At 38.2% G+C, this 23,423-nt stretch overlaps 1 protein-coding gene across 2 annotated transcripts in view; it reads left to right on the forward strand.

The window, feature by feature from the left end:
• Positions 1-23,167, forward strand: part of LOC127422003 (myosin heavy chain, fast skeletal muscle-like) — a 66,904-nt gene extending 43,737 nt beyond the window's left edge. Inside the window, exons 1-39 of one of the 2 annotated variants that reach the window (XM_051665309.1) lie at positions 9,503-9,721; positions 9,819-9,962; positions 10,066-10,222; positions 10,321-10,348; positions 10,452-10,566; positions 12,222-12,314; positions 12,411-12,474; positions 12,565-12,663; positions 12,767-12,870; positions 12,981-13,119; positions 13,269-13,387; positions 13,514-13,663; positions 13,744-13,914; positions 13,999-14,299; positions 14,400-14,464; positions 14,549-14,636; positions 14,716-14,833; positions 14,921-15,044; positions 15,132-15,268; positions 17,651-17,906; positions 17,993-18,235; positions 18,354-18,530; positions 18,616-18,761; positions 18,867-18,957; positions 19,051-19,440; positions 19,517-19,643; positions 19,847-19,965; positions 20,041-20,237; positions 20,324-20,507; positions 20,605-20,770; positions 20,894-21,018; positions 21,162-21,470; positions 21,594-21,797; positions 21,892-22,017; positions 22,112-22,282; positions 22,428-22,532; positions 22,610-22,705; positions 22,786-22,917; positions 23,080-23,167. In XM_051665309.1, coding sequence (XP_051521269.1) covers positions 9,515-9,721; positions 9,819-9,962; positions 10,066-10,222; positions 10,321-10,348; positions 10,452-10,566; positions 12,222-12,314; positions 12,411-12,474; positions 12,565-12,663; positions 12,767-12,870; positions 12,981-13,119; positions 13,269-13,387; positions 13,514-13,663; positions 13,744-13,914; positions 13,999-14,299; positions 14,400-14,464; positions 14,549-14,636; positions 14,716-14,833; positions 14,921-15,044; positions 15,132-15,268; positions 17,651-17,906; positions 17,993-18,235; positions 18,354-18,530; positions 18,616-18,761; positions 18,867-18,957; positions 19,051-19,440; positions 19,517-19,643; positions 19,847-19,965; positions 20,041-20,237; positions 20,324-20,507; positions 20,605-20,770; positions 20,894-21,018; positions 21,162-21,470; positions 21,594-21,797; positions 21,892-22,017; positions 22,112-22,282; positions 22,428-22,532; positions 22,610-22,705; positions 22,786-22,917; positions 23,080-23,100 — 5,808 coding nt within the window. In that variant the 5' untranslated portion in view covers positions 9,503-9,514 and the 3' untranslated portion in view covers positions 23,101-23,167. Of the gene's footprint in view, positions 1-9,502; positions 9,722-9,818; positions 9,963-10,065; positions 10,223-10,320; positions 10,349-10,451; positions 10,567-12,221; positions 12,315-12,410; positions 12,475-12,564; positions 12,664-12,766; positions 12,871-12,980; positions 13,120-13,268; positions 13,388-13,513; positions 13,664-13,743; positions 13,915-13,998; positions 14,300-14,399; positions 14,465-14,548; positions 14,637-14,715; positions 14,834-14,920; positions 15,045-15,131; positions 15,269-17,650; positions 17,907-17,992; positions 18,236-18,353; positions 18,531-18,615; positions 18,762-18,866; positions 18,958-19,050; positions 19,441-19,516; positions 19,644-19,846; positions 19,966-20,040; positions 20,238-20,323; positions 20,508-20,604; positions 20,771-20,893; positions 21,019-21,161; positions 21,471-21,593; positions 21,798-21,891; positions 22,018-22,111; positions 22,283-22,427; positions 22,533-22,609; positions 22,706-22,785; positions 22,918-23,079 lie in introns of those variants that run through there. The other variant, XM_051665316.1, reaches the window with a different exon arrangement.
• The last annotated feature ends 256 nt before the right edge of the window (positions 23,168-23,423 follow it).

The raw sequence follows: 23,423 nt of genomic DNA on the forward strand, positions 1-23,423 counted from the left end.
GTATCCCATGTCTTATGGTTGGAGTTGGCATCAGTTCATCCCCTGAAGTCCATTGTAATAGACTGAAGTGGTGTTTGTCTGGCACCGGCTGCTATTCGTCGTCATCACTCAAGAGACACGTAGCAGTGGAGTCCAACACAAAGCAGGAATGGAGCTGGATCCAGCCAGTTCTGGTGACCTCAGGATAGGAGTCCCGAGGTTGAGACAGGGAAACAAATAGAATAATATTAGCATAGATGCCATTCAATTTATTGCAGAGTTATAGAGCTATTATTACTAGAGTTATTCCACTAGACCTAACTAAAGTAGCCTAATTGTGAGTTGAAGGATAAATTAGGTATATGCCTGGCTAAATAGATGAGTCTTTATTCTAGAATTAAACTGAGTGAGTATGTCTGCATCTCGAACAGTGTTAGGGGGACTATTCCATTGTTTAGGAGCCAAATATGAAAAGGATCTACCTCCTTTTGTGGATTTTGATATTCTAGGATCTATTAACAGGCCAGAATTTTGCGATCGTAATGAACGTGATGGAATATAGTGTGGTAGAAGGTCACTTAAGTACTGTGGAGCTAGACCATTCAAAACTTTGTATGTAGTTAACAGAATTTTAAAACTAATACGAAATTTAACAGGTAGCCAATGTAACGACGATAAAATGGGGCTAATATGATCATATTTCTTGGTTCTAGTCAGCACTCTGGCTGCTGCATTTTGAACCAATTGAAGTTTATTTATTGATTTTGCTGGACATCCTCCCAGTAATGAATTACAATAATCAAGTCTTGAGGTCATGAACGCATGAATTAGTTTTTCGGCATCAGCAACAGAGAGCATGTGTTGTAATTTATTAGTATTTCTTAGATGGAAGAATGCTGTTCTTCAAACTTTGGTAATTTGATTTTCAAAAGACAGACTGGTATCAAATATAACATCTAAGTTCTTTGCTGTTGAAGACGATGTAACAGTACATTCATCGAGAGTCAAATTATATTTTAGCGGCTTGTTTTTAGAGGTTTTTGTTCCAATAATTAGTACCTCGGAATTGAGTAGAAGGAAATTTCTGGCCATCCAATCTTTTATTTCATTGATACACTCTGCTAATTTGGAGAATTGTGAAATTTCATCAGGTTTTGAAGAAATATAAAGTTGGGTATCATCGGCATAACAGTGGAAACTTATTCCACAATTCCTGATAATATCTTCCAGGTGAAGCATATATAAGGAGAAAAGCAGAGGCCCTAAAACTGATCCCTGTGGCACTCCATACTTTACTTTTGTTTGGTTTGACAATTCCTCATTTACATAGACAAAGTGGTAGTGGTCTGCTAAATAGGACCTAAACCATGCTAATGCAACTCCACAAATGCCAACATAATTCTCTAGCCTATTCAAGAGAATGTTGTGATCTATCGTGTCGAATGCAGCACTAAGATCTAAAAGCACTAGAAGTGAAATGCAGCCGCAATCAGATGATCAGAGCAAGTCATTTGTAACTCTGATAAGTGCAGTCTCTGTACTGTGTTGGGGCCTAAATCCTGACTGAAATTGTTAATGTATACTATTTCTCTATAGAAATTAACATAGTTGGGAGGATACTACCTTTTCCAGTATTTTCGACATAAATGGGAGATTTGAAATTGGTCTATAATTAGCCAGTTCTCCAGGATCAAGTTGTGGCTTCTTAATAAGCAGTATGATAACTGCCATTTTAAAGTTTCTTGGGACATTAATAATATTAAAAAGAGGTTCTGAGATTACAGGGAATACCACTTTTAAGAGCTTGGTTGGTATTGGATCTAACATACATGTTGTGGCTTTTGATATTTCGAAACGTTTTGTTAGCTTTTCATGAACTATGACAGCGAAGGATTGAAGTTGCATGTGAGGAAAATTATGAGACATTGTTTTCTGAGGTACTGTGAAGATGATTGCATAATTCTAATTTTATTTCTGATTATTTCAATTTTATCAGTAAAGAAATTCATGAAGTCATTACCCTTGTGCTGTGATGGAATATCTGGTTCTGTTGAGGCTTTATTCCTAACCAATTTAGCCACAGTACTGAATAAACACATTGGATTGTTGTGGTTATTTTCTATGAGTTTGCTAAAATATGCTGACCTGGCAGCTTTTAGTGCCTGTCTGTAGCTACAGACACTATCCTTCAATGCACCGCGAAATACCTCTAATTTTGTATTCTTCCACTTGTGCTCCATTTTCCGAGCTGCTGTCTTGAGAGCATGAGTGTGATCATTGTACCATGATGCAGGGCTTTTTTCTTTAATTTTCTTTAATCGAAGGGGGGTGACACTATCAAGAGTGCTAGAGAAGACTGTATTTATATATTCTGTTATTTCATCAAGTTCTTCTAGGCTTTGGGGTTTACTGAGTGTATGAGATAGATCTGGAAGTGTGATTATTAGTTCTACCTGAACAATAACGTGGTGTAGATTGAGTAACATTAGCTGATCGCAGCATACAAGAGACTAGGTAATGATCCAAGATGTCATCGCTCTGCAGCAGAATTTCTATAGTATCAACATCAACTCCATATGACAGATCTAGCGTATGGTTATGGCAATGAGTTGGTCCTGTCACATTTTGTCTGACTCCAAGAGAGTTGAGAATATCGATAAATGCTAATCCCAATGTGTCATATTCATTATCTATGTGAATGTTGAAGTCACCAACAATTAAAGCTCTACCTACAGTAACTACAAAATTTGATAAAAAATTTGCTAATTCACCAAGGAAATCAGAATAAGGCCCAGGTGATCTATATACTGTAGCAAGGGTAAAAGACGAAAATAGTTTATTTATTTATATCTGACGGTGTCACATTAAGCATTATTAGTTCAAAAGACTTAAACTTATATCCTGTCCTCTGAGTAACACCAAATATGTCACTGTAGATTGTAGCAACACAACCTCCTCGACCCTTCAGATGAGGCTCATGTTTATAACAATAACTTGGGGGAGTAGATTCATTTAAACTAATATATTCATTCGGTTTAAGCCAGGTTTCAGTCAAACAGTGTGCATCCAATTTATGATCTGTAATAATTTAATTTGCAAATATAGCTGCAAGCAGCGATACTGGGGTCAAGCCAATTATCGGCACCATGAGCAGCAAAAGAAGCTTTGTGACATGAATTTCGTTTCTAGGACTCACGGTTCAAAAGTTATTAACATAAACGTGAGTGCAAATTTGGGAAGTTGGTGGCGGAAAACTGTTGGCAAAAGAAGCTTTGTGACATGTTTTTGGTTAGAGTCCGATGAACAGTGTATGAAGAGTTAGAAAAAGCAAACTTTCAATCATAAAAAACCCCATTTATTTTAAAATAACTAAAAAATAGCAACTTCTTAGAATTTTTGTTTAGTATGTGGCGCTGTTCTGAAACTGCTCAGGTAGTATCTGGGCATGATGGTTATCATGCAGGAAAGCATTCAAGAGTTATAAGCCAAAATAGCCATTTTTCTATCTCCTGACCAGTAGGTGGCAGTGCACCAAAATGCTGCAGGTAACCTCAGGACCTAATGGTAATGACATGTACCAAGTTTTGTCCCAATCCCTCAAAGCGTTGCAGAGATACAGCCTCAAGTTCAATTTAGCGCGTTCTTCATCAAATTCGTTGAAGCGCCATTTGAAAACGGTATGGTTTATCAAAATTCTGTGAATAACTTTTTGTCGTGAGTGCTTCTAGATGATGCAGGCCAATTTACATGCAAATCAGACAAACAGTCTAGGAGGAGTTCGAAAAAGTAGGTTTTCAAAACATGACATAATTGGTATCATTGTTCTCAGCATGAACCACGGAATCTATCAAGACCAAAAGGAGGCAAAAGGAGTTAATAGCTATTAGCATTTTTAGAAATAGCATTATAATTTGTGACCACAAGGTGGTGCTGTCCAGAAACATTTTGAGTCCCTGCATAGCATGGTGCCAAAGACACTTACAGAGGTTCGTAACAATACGTCAAGTCATTCGTAAAATACAGTGACTAAATTCAAAATGGCCGACATTCAAAATGGTCGACATAGGAATTTTCATATCGTTGGACTCGCTATACCCCACTGAATCTAATGAGACCAATTTGATTAACTTATGAAAAACTGTTCAGAAGTTATAGGCAAAAATGTGTTTTTTTCATATCTCATGACTACTAGGTGGCACTGTTCCGAAACTGAGCAGGCACCCTCAAGTCATGGTGCCTATGACAAATAACAAGTTTGGTATGAATACAATAAAGCGTTACGGAGAAATACCCTCATGTCCATTTTGGCGTGTTCTTCGTCAAATTCGTTGAAGCGCTATTCGAAAACGGTATGGTTTATCAAAATTCTGTCAAATTTTTTTGTCGTGAGTGCCTCTAGATGATGCAGACCAATTGTCGTGCAAATCGGACAAACAGCCTAGGATGAGTTCGAAAAAGTAGGTTTTTCAGAAAATTCAAAATGGCGGAAAAATTTACATGACGGAAAATTAATTTTGTTTCTAGGACTCACGGTTCAAAAGTTATGAACATAAACATGAGTGCAAATTTGGGCAGTTGGTGGTGCTAGAGGGTTTGAGGTAGAGACGCCAAATTTGCTGCGGTAACAGATCAGACTGTCCTCTATCTGTGTGCCAAATTTCATAACTTTCCCGCAAGCAGTTCTATGGGCTGCCATAGACTCGAGCTGAAGAATAATAATAAGAAGAAAACTAACAAAAACAATAGGGGTCTTTGCCCCTTCGGGGCTTGACCCCTAATTAGTGCTTTGGTAGAAAGAGATCTAACGTTTAGTAGCCCTACCTTCATATGATGTTTATCTTTAATTTTTTTGTTTTGTTCAAGTTTGACCTTAATAAAAAAAAATTCTAAATGATTTTGTGACAGTTTTGTAATTTGTAGTTCGGGGAACAGACTCAGTCTCTATGTGATATCTAGGTGATACAGTCTCTGTGTGTTGTAGTTTATGTGACCTGTGTGACGTCTCAAGGCAGCTAGCAGACGTTTGGATTAACCAGTTTGTCTGCTTCCTGACCTGGGCCCCAGTTAGTCAAATACTATCATTATTAAGACTACCCTGTAGGGATGGGGTCCGTCTCTCTTTAGCAGGTCGGGTCTACCCCAAAAACTCTTCCAATTGTCTATAAATCCTATGCTATTCTCCAGACACCACTCAGACATCCAGCCATTCAGTGACACTTAATCTACTATAAACTTCATCACCACGAGGAGCAGGGAGGAGGCCAGAGCACATTACACTGTCTGACATCATTTTTGCAAATTCACACACCTCTTTAACATTATCTATAGTGATTTCCGACTGGCGAAGTCGGACATCATTAATGCCGACATGAATAACAATTTTAGAAAATCTACATTTAGCATTAGCCAGCACTTGTAAACTTGATCTGATGTCAGACGTTCTGGCACCCGAAATGCATTTAACAATAGTGGATGGAGTCTCTATTTCTACGTTCCTTACAATAGAATCACCAATTATTAGGGCTCTTTCAACATGATTCTCAGTGGGTGCATCACTGAGTGGGGAGAATTGATTCGAAGCACTAACAGGAATGGGGGCTGGGAGGTCCGCGGGGATTTCCGGCGGAAACGCTCCCATGTCCACATCCAGATCGCCCACGGCGCTCGCCGATGCAGCCGCCTGAGTTTCAACGCAGGACGGACCGGGTTGGGAAGCAGCCGCGGTGGCTCTCTGCTTCACAAAGAAGGAAGAGAGCCATGACCGCAACATTCTCATGGGCATGTTCTAGCAGTAAGAACATGACCCCTCCACAAAAGCTGCCTCGGTGTGCTGGCGACCCAAGCACTCGAGACAGATCTCATGGCCATCCGGTGGGGAGAGATAACGGCCACACCCAGTAGCACAAAGGTGAAAGGACATCTTTAAAAAGATGCCAATCATTTGTGCGAGCTCTTTTAGAGAAAATATACTCTTTTTGAATATACTCTTTTAACACCTCTGGATTCAGCCGCCGTAGCACCCAGGGGAAGCACAACGCTCGACCGTGCGAGGGCGACCGCTGATATGCGCCGTAAATTCCAGCAGCAAGGAATAAGGTGATGGGAAGGACACACATGCGCTCGGTTCCGAAGAACAAGTCTGAATGAGTGGTGCATGCCTTCTGCTTTTATACCCATATTTCCGGTGCAGAGAGTGGCATGCAACTTCCATTTGCCAATTTTCATTGTCCTTTTCTGAATAAAGCAAACGTGATTGGGGCTCTCAAGAGTGAACCCCTAGTGTTACTACATCAACACAACGTCGAATGAGTGATAGACAGGAAACAGATAGATAAGCGATGCTAAAAAATCTAGCAGGCTACAAACACAGACTCGAGCTAGGCGCCAGCAGCAACAGGTAAAATACACACAGATGAAACAGTAGAAAAGGGGAAAAACCCAAAACACGTGGTAAAATGACAAAGGATAAACAATGAACGGATGAGAATAAGAAAAAGCAATGCTAAGCAAGCTAGCAGGCTACAAACACTCGCGCAGCATGCCGTCAGCAACAGGAACAGAAAATCACTTTGTTCCTGTTTTCAGTTACAGGGCATTTTCCAAACTGCATTTTTGCACCCTTGAAGGCCACTTCGGGAAGAGGATGCCACTCAAAGAGTCATTCCAAACAAAAGTAAGAATCATATTTTTTCACAAAGGGCCCTTTTACAAGACATTTAGTGAAGGGTACGTTCAAACTGTAATGCCATGCTCTCTTTAGAGAGCCCACATTAAGAGCTTTGTCCTTTGTACTGAGTAGGGCATAGTGATGATCACTTTCGAATGGAATTCGCCCACATTCTGCTAAAAATTTAGTTCGTGTTCGGTTTTTGTTCCTTGAACCGTTTTTAGTCCCTGGCTAGTGGCTAGTATCAGTTCTGTGTGTGTGTAATTCTACAACCTTCCCTCCCCCTCCCCCTCTCTTCCGAAAACACTGAAAGACGTACAAAATGTATATCTGCTGGGGGCTGGTTTGGATTAAAAATGAAAAAAGGATAGAAGGGAATCAATATATATGAACAGTTTACTGCCATTGCCTGATTAATATTTAATTATGTAATGGATTACATAATTAAATATTAATCAGGCAATGGCAGTAAATTTAAAGTAAAAGTAATCTGATTATGAGATTATTGGTTAATAACACATTTTCTCTGTGATTGTTTTCAAATATTTAATGCTTGCATAAGTACCTATTCTAACACATCAGCTGTAAAAAAAAAAAAAAATCTATCTATCTATCTATCCATCCATCCATCCATCCATCCATCCATTCATTCATTTAATTGTCTGGCTTACTTATCTAAGCTTTCTGACTGAATAAAAGCTAACACTAACTTTAGAAGGAGCATTTGTTACCATGTTTCTTATGCAGCGGGTACAGTTGTAATACGTCTGTCTCCCGCTGACCACCTTGCATATTTACCTGATTTTCTCAGTGATTGTGCATCCTAGCATGTTATTTTTAAGAAGACAGATCAATAATTAAAACAAGCAAAGTTTCCTTTCATGGTCAGGCAGAAATAATTATTTATTCACAATGAAAGAGGAGTAAGAAAATGAAAAATGTGACTATGCGATAGTGCGCCAGAACACCTACCACACACCAACTACCAGTGTAGAGGAGAGTAGTACAGTGATGCAGCCAATTCATATTTATAGGGGATTATTTGGAAGCCATGATGGACAGAGGCCAATGGGCAAATTTGGCCAGGACACAGGGGTTACACTCCTCCTCTTTTCGAGAAATGACATGGAATTTTTAATGACCACAGGGAGTCAGGACCTTGATTTAACCTCTCATGTGAAAGACGATGCTTGTACGCTGTGAACAAATTACCTTTTTGGCACCACTTATGGCAGGACCAACTTTTCACCTTGCTCTAGTATGTGCTGGGAGAGGGGGAAAGACAGGGTGAAAGAACGCAAACAAGAAAAGAAGGGTAACACACACCCATTATATCGCTGACCTCAATCCTACTTTACACATTTCTCGAATTTCTTAACAATTATAAGGTGTGGTAAGTTTGATTAGTCATTTACTGTTTTTGTAAACAAATGACTAAGCAAAACGATTAATAAAGAAAATACATCACCCGCATATTTGATCAAATGGACAGTTTAATCTATAATTATGAATAAAACGATTTTAACGTTTACACACGACAGTGTTGACAAGCCATATGGATAATTTCTCCATGAACTCACAGTGAGTCTGCATGTGTGATCATGAGTCAACTCCCACCCCGTCTGGCGAAATGCCCTGTTATAACACATCAGCTTGCCATGGTGTAAATAGAAATGATATAAAACAAATACGCAGTGGTCAGCTTGTCATTACTTTAACTCAGTATGTGTCTGTTTTGATGCAAGGTATATCTGTTTTGAAAAAAAAATGAGAATCATTCAGAGTATTCGCAATGTTTTACATCGTTTTGTTATTCAGGTTCCGGCTGAAAATTAATACCTGCATACAATCCATAGTATTCCCTTATCAATATGTTATAAGACCCATACAAATTTAAATGATCCACTGATTATGATTCTACCTGATATCTCTATTACATTTGATACAACTTCTTTATTGCTTATTTCTGGAACTGGTTTCTAATAAGGCTCTACATCCATTCTTAACTCTAAATGGACAGCTTATATACACAGCAATTAAAACTCGAATGCCTGTCCATATTTAGTATCTGCTTAGTGTGCAAGTAAATCTTAATATAAGAGAGGACAGTATGATCAGCCCAATAGAAGACTGAAGGAGCTCCAGCTGGTGGTAAGTTCATTTGCATGGATGTTGGCATACACTTGGCAAGATTGATGTTAACCACTTCAAACCTGCAGGGGAAGCAAAACGGGATAAACTGATCATACATCTAGGAACCTGTTTAGTTTGTAATGAAGCAGTATCAATTATAAAAATACTCTGTGTTTACAAAATTCATCATTTGGGTAATCATGGATGTTTAACTGTTTTATTTTGCAGGAAATTTTCATCTGGTCTGAAAAAGAGGGAAGGTAGGTGGATGTCCCTACATTAATGTAATGAGTGTTGGATTAGTTGGTGTATTGACATCTGTGTGTCTGTTTATGTAGCTTATTCTGTCAAGTGAGTCTTTGTTTTTTATACCTTGGTTAAGATTTTGTGTTGTTTGTTCAAGAAATTTTGTCACAAACATGGGAAAATATAACTATATTTGTGCTTTGTAGATAATTTCATACTGTTGTGGGGAATTAGATACAGTACAGAGATAGAACATCTTGATGTCAGAGTTTATCAGACATTTATCATTGCTATCAGACTTGTTGTGAAACAAAACTGAATTTGTGTCATTTATTGTTATTTTAGTATATTATTTTAGATGAAATTAAATTGTAGGTACAACATTGCAAATAACTTTGTTAATAGTGTGCTTGGTGTAATGTTGCATTGTTTAGGTTATTATTTCAAAACAATACAATTTCCCTTTATGTTTTCCAGTAAGCCGCCACCATGAGTACGGACGCGGAGATGGCTGTTTATGGCAAGGCTGCCGTATATCTACGCAAGCCTGAGAAGGAGAGAATTGAGGCTCAGAGCAAGCCCTTTGATGCTAAGACTGCCTGCTATGTGGTTGATCCCAAAGAGTTGTATGTCAAAGGAACAATCAAGAGCAAAGATGGTGGCAAAGTCACCGTTATTGTGCTTGACACTAAGGAGGTGAATTTAACTTATTGCATGTAAACAAGATGCTCAAAACATTACTCATTGCAATTTTTCTTTGGTAAATCTAATATATGCTGGATGACATTTATAGGAGAGAGTTGCTAAGGAGGATGATGTCCACCCAATGAATCCTCCCAAGTATGACAAGATTGAGGACATGGCCATGATGACCCATCTCAATGAACCCTCTGTGCTGTATAACCTCAAAGAACGTTATGCAGCATGGATGATCTACGTAAGTTAAAAAGCCAAAAAAAAAAGAAAAGAAAAAAGAAAAACCTTTTCAAGTTCATTTTGACTGTGATGCCATAATCTGACCTCTTCTCTGCTCATTTCAGACCTACTCTGGACTGTTCTGCGCTACTGTGAACCCCTACAAGTTGCTCCCAGTGTATGATGCAGAAGTGGTGGCTGCCTACAGAGGCAAAAAGCGTATGGAAGCCCCACCCCACATCTTCTCTGTCTCTGACAATGCCTATCAGTTCATGCATACTGGTAAGATCTTAATTTTAACAAATGATTTTGATTTGTGGAATTCTGGATTTTAGTTTTTCTAAAACAATTATTACAAATGATTATCTTTGAATTTACAGACAGAGAGAACCAGTCTGTCCTGATTACGTATGTATCTACTGTTATGGGATGTAAATAACAGTTATATTTTCTTCTCATGGAAATTGCACATGTCTAATCATCTTCTGTCTTATCATCTCTCATAAACCAGTGGAGAATCTGGTGCTGGAAAGACCGTGAACACCAAACGTGTCATCCAGTACTTTGCCACAGTTGCAGTGGCGGGTGGTGACAAGAAGAAAGAGCAAGTTCCTGGCAAAATGAAGGTATAAAACTCTGTTCATATCTATGTATGTAAAAAATAGTAAATAATTATAAAGAATTGCAGTTGTCTTACAACCCCTGGCAAAAATTATGGAATCATCACACTTAGAGGATGTTCACCCAGCTTTTTTACTTTGTAGCAAATAAACAAATCACAGATTTGACACAAAACAATCTTTGTTTAATAGCTGAACATTCTGGCTTTGTGAAACATACCTCAAACAAATTAAATACTTTATTTTAATTAATGGCATATTTTTTTTCCAGATAATGTAGTGGAAAAAATTATGGAATCACTCAGTGTTGAGGAAACAAAATAGGGAATCATCAACAACAACAAAAATAAAATAAATCATAATTAGTGCTTTGTTGCTCCTCCTCTGGCTTTTATGATGGCCTGAAATCTTTGAGGCATGGACTTCACTAATGAAAAACAATATTCTCCATCAAACTGTTTCCAACTTTCTCAAATAGCAGTTGACAGATCAGCTTTGCAGGATGGAGCCTTGTCATGGACCAATTTTTTCAATTTCCACCATAAATTCTCAATCGGATTGAGATCCGGACTGTTTGCTGGCCATGTCACTGAGCTGATATGTCTTTCCTGAAGAAAAGCTTTAACACTCTTTGCTCTGTGGCAAGATGCATTATCAGAGTTGGGAAGGTTACTTTTTAAAAGTATTCCGCTGCAGATTACAGAATGCATGCTGTAAAATGTAATTTGTAACGTATTCCATTAGATTATTCAAAGTCGTAACGTAATCGAAATTCTTTGGATTACTTCTTTAGTACTGGCAAATGTTTCACTTGTTTTCACTATAAACAAGTAAATACAGTAAGAAAATTCACTTATATTTATCTTGCTTTAAGGATTTTTTGATATTTTTTACAGAAAAACAATATTTAAATTCTCATTGAGAATAAGATTTTTGCAGTACATCTTTGCTGTAATATCAAAGTTCTTACTAGAGATAAAAAAAGCTCCAACGTGTATTTTCGTCATAGATTTATTGGTTGTAGCTTTCTATACGATGTTAAAAGCTACATTGGTTAGCATTTCTTGTAAAAATACCCTAACCTCATAAAAAACATTGACAAGGTGTATAATCCTATATTTATTGGATTTATGCTTCATCTGTCAAAGCGTTTCTAACTGTTTTCTTGTTAAGCTGTAGAAACGTGATGTAGCTCCTATATTAAGCTCCCAAGGGAAAATTCCTCAATGATGTCATATACACCTTTTCACTCACAACAGTATGAACTTGTATGAATGTAACACATCTTAAGAAAGTGTTTCACTGCTGTTCAAAAGCTCCTCAGATTGCATCGTTTATATGGATAAATGTTTTCCAACTGAATAGTCTAAACATTAAATGAAACAAATGACAATAAAATGCAAAGTAATCTCTTCAGTAGTCATCTTTGTATGTTTCATTAGAACGGCACCAGACAAAAGTTTTTTTGACAAAAAATATTTGCCAGGGGTTGTACATAATATATTACTATTATATTGAACATTGCCAGATGAATTAGTAAAAAACCTGCACCTTTTGCTAAATATTTTTAACTATACACTTTGTAAAAAAAAAAATAAAAAAACCCTGACTAAATTTAGACATGAAGTGTACAATACATTAAAACACTTCACACAATACAGGGATCTCTTGAAGACCAGATCATTGCTGCCAACCCTCTGCTTGAGGCTTATGGTAATGCCAAGACTGTGAGAAATGACAACTCTTCTCGTTTTGTAAGTTCACTAGTTTATATTTATACAGAGCACTTGGTCAGTTGTGCTGGATTTTTCTATTGCACAGTAACAACAATGTTATTTTGTTTTAAACAGGGTAAATTCATCAGAATTCACTTTGGCACAACTGGAAAACTGGCAAGTGCTGATATTGAGACATGTAGGTGGACATGCTTTTAATTCACCAGTCGGCATATTTTTCTTTGTCTATCACTCTTCAGAACATGACTTTCTTACATTCTCTCAACAGATCTACTGGAGAAGTCTAGAGTGACATTCCAACTTCCAGATGAGAGAGGCTACCACATCTTCTACCAGATGATGACCAACCATAAGCCAGAGCTGATTGGTAGGCGGACACATTTCATTCAAAGCTTTTATTTATTGATTTATTTTTTATGGAAAATAATAATGTTAAATACTTTGTCATGAATGCTCTGCTAATTTTACAGAAATGACACTCATTACCACCAACCCCTATGACTTCCCCATGTGCAGTATGGGTCAAATCACTGTGGCAAGCATTGATGATAAAGAGGAGCTGGATGCAACTGATGTGAGTCATTGCTAATTGTATTGACATACAGTATTCCATGTAAATATGGAAGATCTAAGTGCCTTTTTTTTTTTCTTTTTTTTTTCTTTTTGTTTCTTCTTTTTTTTCAGACTGCTATTGACATTCTGGGCTTTACTACTGAGGAGAAGATGGGCATCTACAAGTTCACTGGAGCTGTGCTGCATCATGGTAACATGAAGTTCAAGCAGAAGCAGCGTGAGGAGCAGGCTGAGCCTGATGGCAATGAGGGTGAGAATAAATTGTTTTAATTTGTAATCCCATTTAAGAATGCTTTGTCTGAGAGATCCCTTTCTATTTGCAAAAAGGAAAGAGTATTTCCTATAGTGTTCAGAGCAATAAATGGGATGACTTTTTAGATTTTTAACCAAAAATTTCAGAGGCTGACAAAGTTGCCTACCTCCTGGGCTTAAACTCTGCTGATCTGCTGAAGGCTTTGTGCTACCCCAGAGTGAAGGTCGGAAATGAGTATGTGACCAAAGGTCAAACCGTGCAACAGGTATGTAGTAACATAATTTTTTAGGTCTAACACATACGTAGCTGGACATAATGTATGAGTGAATCTGACTATTATTGCAAAACAGAAGTACGTTAGAATAAAAATAACGCAGTATTATATCCACAGGTGTACAACTCTGTTAGTGCTTTAGCCAAATCTATCTATGAGAGGATGTTCTTGTGGATGGTCATTCGTATCAATCAGATGTTGGACACAAAGCAGGCCAGACAGTACTACATTGGTGTGCTGGATATTGCTGGCTTTGAGATCTTTGATGTAAGAATGATTCTTTTATCCAATTTTAATGATAGTTGACTCAAATTCAGTGTTCAGTAAATATTTATCTCTCTCTCCAGTATAACAGCATGGAACAGCTGTGCATCAACTTCACCAATGAGAAACTGCAACAGTTCTTCAACCACCACATGTTTGTGCTGGAACAAGAGGAGTACAAGAAGGAGGGCATTATTTGGGAGTTCATTGACTTCGGCATGGACTTGGCTTCTTGCATTGAGCTCATTGAGAAGGTTTTACTAGATTCTAAATTTTTATCATTTACAGTTCTCAAAATGTGAAACTTTTAGTAATACTCTTCTTTCATTTACAAATAGCCCATGGGTATCTTCTCCATCCTTGAAGAGGAGTGCATGTTCCCCAAGGCTTCGGATGTTTCCTTCAAGAACAAGCTGTATGATCAGCACCTTGGCAAATCCCAAGCCTTCCAGAAACCAAAGCCTGCCAAAGGCAAACCTGAGGCCCACTTCTCTCTGGTTCACTATGCTGGAATTGTGGACTACAATGTCACTGGCTGGTTGGACAAGAACAAGGATCCATTGAATGAGTCTGCTTTGCAGCTGTACCAGAAATCTTCAGTCAAACTTCTGGCTACTCTCTACCCACCTGTTGTTGAGGGTAAGTGTGTATGTATTACAAGTGAATATTTAAAATACAGAATGATTGAATTAGCTAATTTGAATTGGCAAATTGGCTTATAATTTTCATGTTTGTAAAGACACTACCAAGAAGGGAGGCAAGAAGAAGGGTGGCTCCATGCAGACTGTGTCCTCCCAGTTCAGGGTTTGTATAGAGGATGTTGAAGTTGATATAACAGCAATATTGCTGTATTTGAAAAAAGTTAAAACTCCTTTCTATCCTCCACAGGAGAACTTGGGCAAGCTTATGACCAACTTGAGGAGCACTCATCCTCACTTTGTGCGTTGTCTAATTCCCAATGAGTCCAAGACTCCAGGTAAAGTAATGAAGGACTTTCAGATTATTTAATGTGAATTGTTTATATACAAAGCTCTTGATTTAAACTGTTTTTATAGGTCTCATGGAGAACTTCCTGGTTATCCACCAGCTGAGATGTAACGGTGTACTGGAGGGAATCAGAATCTGCAGAAAAGGCTTCCCCAGTAGAATCCTCTATGGTGACTTCAAACAGAGGTAAACAGGACTGCATTAAAATACTACTTCCTGTTGGAGGGTTATCTCAATATTAAGATATGAAGCATTTAAAAAAATCTTCCACAGATACAAGGTGCTGAATGCCAGTGTTATTCCTGAGGGACAGTTTATGGACAACAAGAAAGCTTCTGAGAAACTCCTGGGATCCATCGATGTTAATCATGACGAATATAGATTTGGGCACACAAAGGTTCATATTCTGCATTAAAACAATTCAAAGATTAATTAACCATGCTGTATGTTACAGCTATAATTTAAACTCTGCATTGTTGTGCAGGTGTTCTTCAAAGCTGGTCTTCTGGGTGTTCTTGAGGAGATGCGTGATGAGAAATTGGCTACTCTGGTCACAATGACTCAGGCTCTCTGCCGTGGTTACCTGATGAGGAGGGAGTTTGTGCAGATGATGGAGAGGAGGTGAGTATTATAAGGATAATTTATGGTCAGCCAGTCATTATCACAAAAATAAATCCAGATAGGGGAATCAGGACCTCAATGCAAAGCGGAGTGGACTTGTTTCAAGCTGAAGGAGTTTATTTTGCGATAATTACCGACTGACTGTACATTATCCCACTTATTACACAGCTACTTACAACCAAATAAATAAATAAATGGACATCAAATATAGATTTGCATTGAAATTATGCTATTATTTGAGAAGAATTAAATTGTTAAACAGCTAAATTCAACCTCTGGTTTTGAGTTCTGTTGGTGTTTATTTTGTGAAAATAACTGACTGCTCATTATCCAGCTAATTACAACACTTATTATAAAATAAATAATTAAATATATAAATGTAAATTAAACATTGATTTAAGTTGAAATTATTTATAAGCTTACTTGTAGAGATTAGCCAATAACGTTAGAGCGACAGCAGTAGAAATGCCCACTAGTGAATTACAGTACAGCAAGGCTGGTCAACTGGCGGCCCACAGGCCAAATCCAGTCCGCCAATCATCTTTGTCTGGCCCTACAACTGATTTTTGATCAAATTGTCTCACCATCTGAAATACCAGAGCGCTCTCTGTGCAAATCTTAGCATTCATAGGCGCGAGCCTCAGCAATCAGTGGTGAGTTTAACAACGCTCATAGACCTTATTCATGCTAGCGCCATCTTTGATTTTTAATGGGAATGACAACAAGGCTGTGAGGGATAGACTTAGGCTTGTTCACAATGCAAAAAAAAATTTGATTTTTTGGACGCTGTCAAATCTGTTTGGGATTTACAAGCCTCATCCAAACCACGTTCGTAGGTGGTTTGGATTCCGACTAAAATTTATTTTTTCTTAATGCGTCTCAGTCTGAACGGTCATGTGGTTTTTTCATCATTTGCTATGCGTGACGGTTGTTATATGTCAGGTTTTGTGACAAGAAAACATAATGTGCTCCGAACGGCATAATTAATGCCTTCACAGGGCACTTCAAATTTAATACAATAATGATAGCCATGCAGTAGGATCGTTACAAACAGAATTTTCAATAAAAAATGACTTCAAAAGTGAGTTCAGCCTGTTTTATAACACATTTCAGCCCTACAAAACTCTCACAGTGGAAGGTAAACAGGGCATAGAGATAATCACTTCTGAATGAAACACCCATATGTCATTTGTAAGTTACAGGGCATGCAAAGCATTTCAAACCTCTTATAATAATACAGACATTGGCTTAACTTACCCAAAGTGATGCACTAAGGTGCAGTAACCCATACTGGTTGCGAGAAACCACAACGCGTTAAAGTATTGAATGTAACGCGAATATGGGACGCTTTAGCATTTTGAGCTATCATAACAGGACGCGGGTCTTCGTCTCACCGTCTGACCTTTTTATGATTTAATATGGGACACAAAGCCTTCAATACGGGATGTTTCGCTCTCTGCTAAAATACAGGACCCCAAGATAAAAGGGTCTGTAGGGCTTGGAAAAAAGTATAACGTAAAACTGTACATGCAAATATCCTGGTTATATTTGGTTCTATACAGTTGTGAGTCAGCCCTCTCAGCCATGAACAGAATCAACTCAGTTTGTTCTTCTTTTGACAGTGATTACCTACACAAAAATCTGGCTCCTGCACTGGCTATTGTGTGCAAATTCACAATATTTGCAGCACTATTTTATTCCTCACTGAATAGGATGATACTTTATAGAGAAAACTGAAGAATAGACATTTTATCTCTTTTTTTTTTCTTTTTCAAAAAAGAAAATTAAATTTAAAAGCATTCTTAAGTAAATTTGACATTTTTATATGACCATTGTTTTCATATGTTGGCTGATATTGTGAGATGGCTTTAGCAGGTCTAAATGTGTCTCCTCAGTTTTAATAATCTGTAAACAATAGCCCTAAAATGTTTAAATAATTTTTTAGTTAAGAGTATAAGTCATGTTTGTTCTTCAGCCAAAACTTATGAAGGAATTTATGGCCAGACCTTTAAAAATTATAATTCAATATACAGTATACCCTGTGACTATTTTAATATGAATAAATGCACAGTATTACGGGTGTTTTTTAGGTAACATGCTACTTGTTAAATCCGGAAAAAAATTTGGCCCCCACTAAGTTTTCATCTGGATAATCTGGCCCCCTCAAGAAAGTAGCTGAAGAACTCTGCAGTACAGTGACTAGCGTCAAAAAGCGATAAAGTTGCTGCATGTGAATGGGGCTTTAATCCCCAGATGTGCGGTTGTTACTGAGAAATATTAGATTGCTAGATCATGCCATTGACCAATCAGAATTAAGTATTTCAGAGAGTAGTGTAATAAATTATATTATATTTATGACATTTAATCAACATTTATTCACAGGGAGTCCATTTACACCATCCAATACAACATCCGCTCATTCATGAACGTCAAACACTGGCCATGGATGAAGGTTTACTACAAGATTAAGCCTATGCTGAAGAGTGCTGAGACTGAGAAGGAGCTGGCAAACATGAAAGAGGACTATACAAAATGCAAAGAAAATCTTGCCAAGGCTGAAGCCAAAAAGAAGGAGCTTGAGGAGAAGATGGTATCACTGCTGCAAGAGAAGAATGATCTGCAGCTTCAAATAGCCTCTGTGAGTATGTACTAATTAATTTAATGAAATTTAAAAATTATACATATTTTTTTACCATAGTATGTCAAATCCTTTTTTCCTGTCAGGAAGGTGAGAATCTCTCAGATGCTGAGGAGAGGTGTGAGGGTCTGATCAAGAACAAAATCCAGCTTGAAGCTAAACTCAAAGAGACAACTGAAAGACTGGAGGATGAGGAGGAAATCAATGCTGAACTCACAGCCAAGAAGAGGAAACTGGAGGATGAGTGCTCTGAGTTGAAGAAAGACATTGATGACCTGGAGCTCACCTTGGCTAAAGTGGAAAAGGAGAAACATGCCACTGAAAATAAGGTTTGAGTTTGAGTTGGTTTAATACAGTATATTATTTCATTTCTATTGTTACCTAATATTTTTTAAAAGAATATTAATTAGGACAAAAGGAAGTAATTAAGTATCCAACATCACTCAGGTCAAGAACCTGACTGAAGAAATGGCAGCACAAGATGAGAGCATTGCCAAGCTTACAAAGGAGAAGAAAGCCCTCCAAGAGGCACATCAGCAGACTCTGGATGATCTCCAGGCAGAGGAGGACAAAGTCAACACCCTGACCAAAGCCAAGACAAAGCTTGAGCAACAAGTTGATGATGTGAGTTACTATTTCAACATTAAATAAATTTAATTCATTAAATTTAAATTTTTGCTTTGAACATTTATATATTGTTTTCCCATAGCTTGAGGGTTCCCTTGAACAAGAGAAAAAGCTCCGCATGGACCTTGAGAGAGCCAAGAGAAAGCTTGAAGGAGACCTTAAATTGGCCCTTGAGACCACAATGGACCTGGAGAATGACAAGCAGCAATCAGATGAGAAACTGAAGAAGTAATTAAAAACATCGAAATATTTGAATTTATATTGTTATGTTTGTGTTATGTTGTTTTATGTATGTTATTGTTATAAAAACAAGTTATTGTTGAACTCCCACAGGAAAGACTTTGAAACAAGCCAGCTCCTCAGCAAGATTGAGGATGAACAATCTCTTGGAGCTCAACTCCAGAAGAAGATCAAGGAGCTTCAGGTATTTGGAATTTTTTGGCAATTTTTTGGTTACATTGTTATTTGTTTAAAAAAAAATCAAGATCAGAAATGCATTAATTACTTGCCCCTGTAGGCTCGCATTGAAGAACTGGAGGAAGAGATCGAAGCTGAGCGTGCTGCTCGTGCAAAGGTGGAGAAGCAGAGAGCTGATCTCTCCAGGGAACTTGAGGAGATCAGTGAGAGGCTTGAGGAGGCTGGAGGAGCAACTTCTGCTCAGATTGAGATGAATAAGAAGCGTGAGGCTGAATTGCAGAAGCTGCGTCGTGACCTTGAAGAGGCCACCCTCCAGCATGAAGCCACTGCTGCTGCCCTCCGCAAGAAGCAGGCCGACAGTGTGGCTGAGCTGGGAGAGCAAATCGACAACCTCCAACGTGTCAAGCAGAAGCTTGAGAAGGAAAAGAGCGAATACAAAATGGAGATTGATGATCTCTCTAGCAACATGGAAGCTGTTGCCAAAGCAAAGGTTAAGAATTGTGTTTCTAAAGAAATGAATCAAATGTGTAGGATTTTTGGAATATCTAACAACTTTGTATTTGCAGTCCAATCTAGAGAAGATGTGCCGCACACTGGAGGACCAACTTAGTGAATTTAAGTCCAAGAACGATGAGAACCTTCGCCAGTTAAATGACCTCAGTGCTCAAAGAGCAAGACTTCAAACTGAAAATGGTAACAGATGAAAATTATGAACAAATTACTAGTATGTTGAGAATTAAGTATAGTGTATTAAAATAATTCTACATTGAATTTCTGACTCTAAGAAAGGCTTATTAGAAGAAACAAACATACTGATTACTAAAAAACTTGCCTCCATAGAGATTGTTAAAAATTAGCTGATATAGATCTGATACAGTGAATCTAAATCTCAAAAGGTGAGTTTGGCCGTCAGTTGGAGGAGAAGGAGGCTCTAGTTTCTCAGCTCACCAGAAGCAAACAAGCTTTCACTCAACAAACTGAAGAGCTTAAGAGACATATTGAAGAGGAAGTTAAGGTATTTCAGCAAAAGTATTGTGACCACATATTTGCCATTGCAGAGTGAAGCTAATAGCATGACTTTGCATCCTAGGCCAAGAATGCTCTGGCTCATGCTGTGCAGTCAGCCCGTCATGATTGTGACCTGCTCCGTGAGCAGTTTGAGGAAGAGCAGGAGGCAAAGGCTGAGCTGCAGCGGGGAATGTCTAAGGCCAACAGTGAGGTTGCTCAGTGGAGAACCAAATATGAAACTGATGCCATCCAGCGCACAGAGGAGCTTGAAGAGTCCAAGTATGAACATCAGAGGAGCTGATAAACACTTGTTAATATGTGAAAATGTTTGCATCATAAGATTAATGTTGACAAATTCATAACAGGAAGAAGCTGGCTCAGCGTCTGCAAGAGGCAGAGGAACAAATTGAGGCAGTGAACTCCAAATGTGCCTCTCTGGAGAAGACCAAACAGAGACTCCAGGGTGAAGTGGAGGACCTCATGATTGATGTGGAGAGAGCCAATGGTTTGGCTGCCAACCTTGACAAGAAGCAGAGGAACTTTGACAAGGTAAACAATTTGACTGCTTCTGTGATATGATAATTCCTCTCAGATCTCAAATTAAGTAATAATATTGTTAGCTAAGCCTGAAATTTCTCTACCCAAGGTCCTGGCAGAATGGAAGCAGAAGTATGAGGAAGGTCAGGCAGAGCTGGAAGGTGCCCAGAAAGAGGCTCGCTCACTCAGCACTGAGCTGTTCAAGATGAAGAACTCCTATGAGGAGAGTCTGGATCAGCTGGAGACACTCAAGAGAGAAAACAAGAACCTGCAGCGTAAGATAACAGTTGTTGAATTAATTATTAACTTAAACATTCTTACAGTGTTAAATCAGTATTGGGAATTCAATGTGTGTACTGTTTATAATATGCTGATACTATTTTCTTTCTCTTCTGTAGAGGAGATCTCGGATCTGACAGAGCAGTTAGGTGAGACTGGTAAAAGCATTCATGAGCTGGAAAAGGCTAAGAAGGCAGTTGAGACTGAGAAGTCTGAGATTCAGGCCGCCCTGGAGGAGGCTGAAGTGAGTATCTGAAGATAATTGTACAGAAGATTAATATGTATTATTTTGTTGTAATTCTTGTTAAATTATTTTTTAGCATTATCCTGTCCTGTTATTGAATGTTTTCATTAAGAAATTCAAAAATTATTTTTCACCTTTCTTAGGCCACCCTGGAGCATGAGGAATCTAAGATCCTTCGTGTCCAACTTGAGCTAAACCAGGTCAAGAGTGAGATCGACAGGAAGCTTGCAGAGAAGGATGAGGAGATGGAACAGATCAAGAGGAACAGCCAGAGAGTCATTGAGTCCATGCAAAGCACTCTGGACTCTGAGGTCAGGAGCAGGAATGATGCCCTGAGAATCAAGAAGAAGATGGAGGGAGATCTTAATGAGATGGAGATTCAGCTGGGCCATTCCAATCGCCAAGCTGCTGAGGCACAGAAACAGCTGAGGAATGTTCAGGGACAACTAAAGGTATGTGACCTCTCACTGGCTTTCAGTGTATAAGTATGTAAATGAGTATGCTACACAAAAAGCAAAAAACTAATCAGGGAGCCCTCTTAAATTGACATAGATTTACATAAATTTTATGTACAGGATGCCCAAATGCACCTTGATGATGCCCTGAGAGGACAGGAAGACATGAAGGAGCAGGTGGCCATGGTGGAGCGCAGAAACACTCTGATGCAGGCTGAGATTGAGGAGCTGAGAGCTGCTCTAGAGCAGACAGAGAGAGGCCGCAAAGTGGCTGAACAAGAGCTGGTGGATGTCAGTGAGCGTGTTGGACTCCTGCACTCTCAGGTAAGAGCATATAGTTGTTGTTTTTGTAGAATGAAATTATGGTAATTGAGAGTGTTGTTAAAAAAGACACTGAATTATCTTATCCATTTTGTAGAACACAAGTCTTATGAACACCAAGAAGAAACTTGAAGCTGACCTTGTTCAAATCCAGAGTGAAGTTGATGATACTGTACAGGAAGCCAGAAATGCAGAGGAGAAGGCCAAGAAGGCCATCACTGATGTGAGTAATTGAAAAATTAAGAAGCTTCTCAAGAATCTGCACACTTAAATATTTAGACCTAAAGCAAATTTGTGGAATTTGTGATTTCCAAAAGGCTGCAATGATGGCAGAAGAGCTCAAAAAGGAGCAGGACACCAGTGCTCACCTTGAGAGGATGAAGAAAAATCTGGAAGTCACAGTGAAGGACCTGCAGCACCGTCTGGATGAGGCTGAGAATCTGGCCATGAAGGGAGGAAAGAAACAACTCCAGAAACTGGAGTCAAGAGTACGCTTGCCTTTATTTCAGTGTTCATAATCTTGATATGGGTGCTGTGAAGTGTATGTCATCCTATAATACTGATTATTTTGTGTTTGATAGTGTAAACCTAATTTCTTTGAGTGAAATGAGTTTAATAATATCTATAATTAAGGTCCGTGAGCTTGAAACTGATGTTGAGGCAGAACAGAGACGTGGAATTGATGCTGTTAAAGGTGTTCGCAAATATGAGAGGAGAGTGAAGGAGCTCACCTACCAGGTAAAGAAAATGTAATAAAATTTCAGATAACATTTTTCTTATTATATTCTAGTCTAATGTCTGTTTATTACCTTGAGACTGAGGAGGATAAGAAGAACATCACCAGACTGCAGGATCTGGTTGACAAGCTTCAGCTGAAGGTCAAGGCTTACAAGAGGCAGGCTGAAGAAGCTGTGAGTATCTCATTTGAAAATGACAAAGGCCACATTTTACATTGTTTGTGCCTTGTATACCAATATATTTGACATTGCAGGATGAACAAGCCAACACTCACCTGTCCAAATTGAGGAAGTCACAGCATGAGTTGGAGGAGGCTGAGGAGCGTGCTGACATTGCTGAATCTCAGGTCAACAAGCTCAGAGTCAAGAGCCGTGATGCTGGAAAGGTAATTTATATGATAATATCAATTCTAATTCTTACTGGAATATTTACTTTCTGAGGTATTTTAAAACATACTTGCCACAGCTTTAAAGCTTTAGTTTAATACTTGCATTTTAACTTTAAATTTATACTAATAATATATTTGTTCAATTTCAATTTTTTTCAGGTTAAAGAGCTAGCAGAGTGAAAACCTTTCAAAAACATCTTCGAAAATGTCAAATTAATACTAAATAAAACTTTTATTTAGCAACTTCTTTTGGACTTGATTGATTTGTAGCTGAACACCTAACACAACATTTTCTAGTACACACAATATGAACTTTTATATGACATGAACAAAGATCTCAATAGGTCACTAAACATTATTATTGCAGGTTTATATTTTTCACTTTAAAAAGTGGTAGCAACTTGATCATTGAATAAAATTTCCGGTCATACTCAAAGATAGTAGAGAGAGTACATATTTTGAGAGGTTATAATGATTGTGAGGGGCGGGAAACAATGCTGAAA

This window comes from Myxocyprinus asiaticus, chromosome 3 (genome assembly GCF_019703515.2).
Source record: "Myxocyprinus asiaticus isolate MX2 ecotype Aquarium Trade chromosome 3, UBuf_Myxa_2, whole genome shotgun sequence".
Lineage (NCBI taxonomy): Eukaryota > Metazoa > Chordata > Actinopteri > Cypriniformes > Catostomidae > Myxocyprinus > Myxocyprinus asiaticus.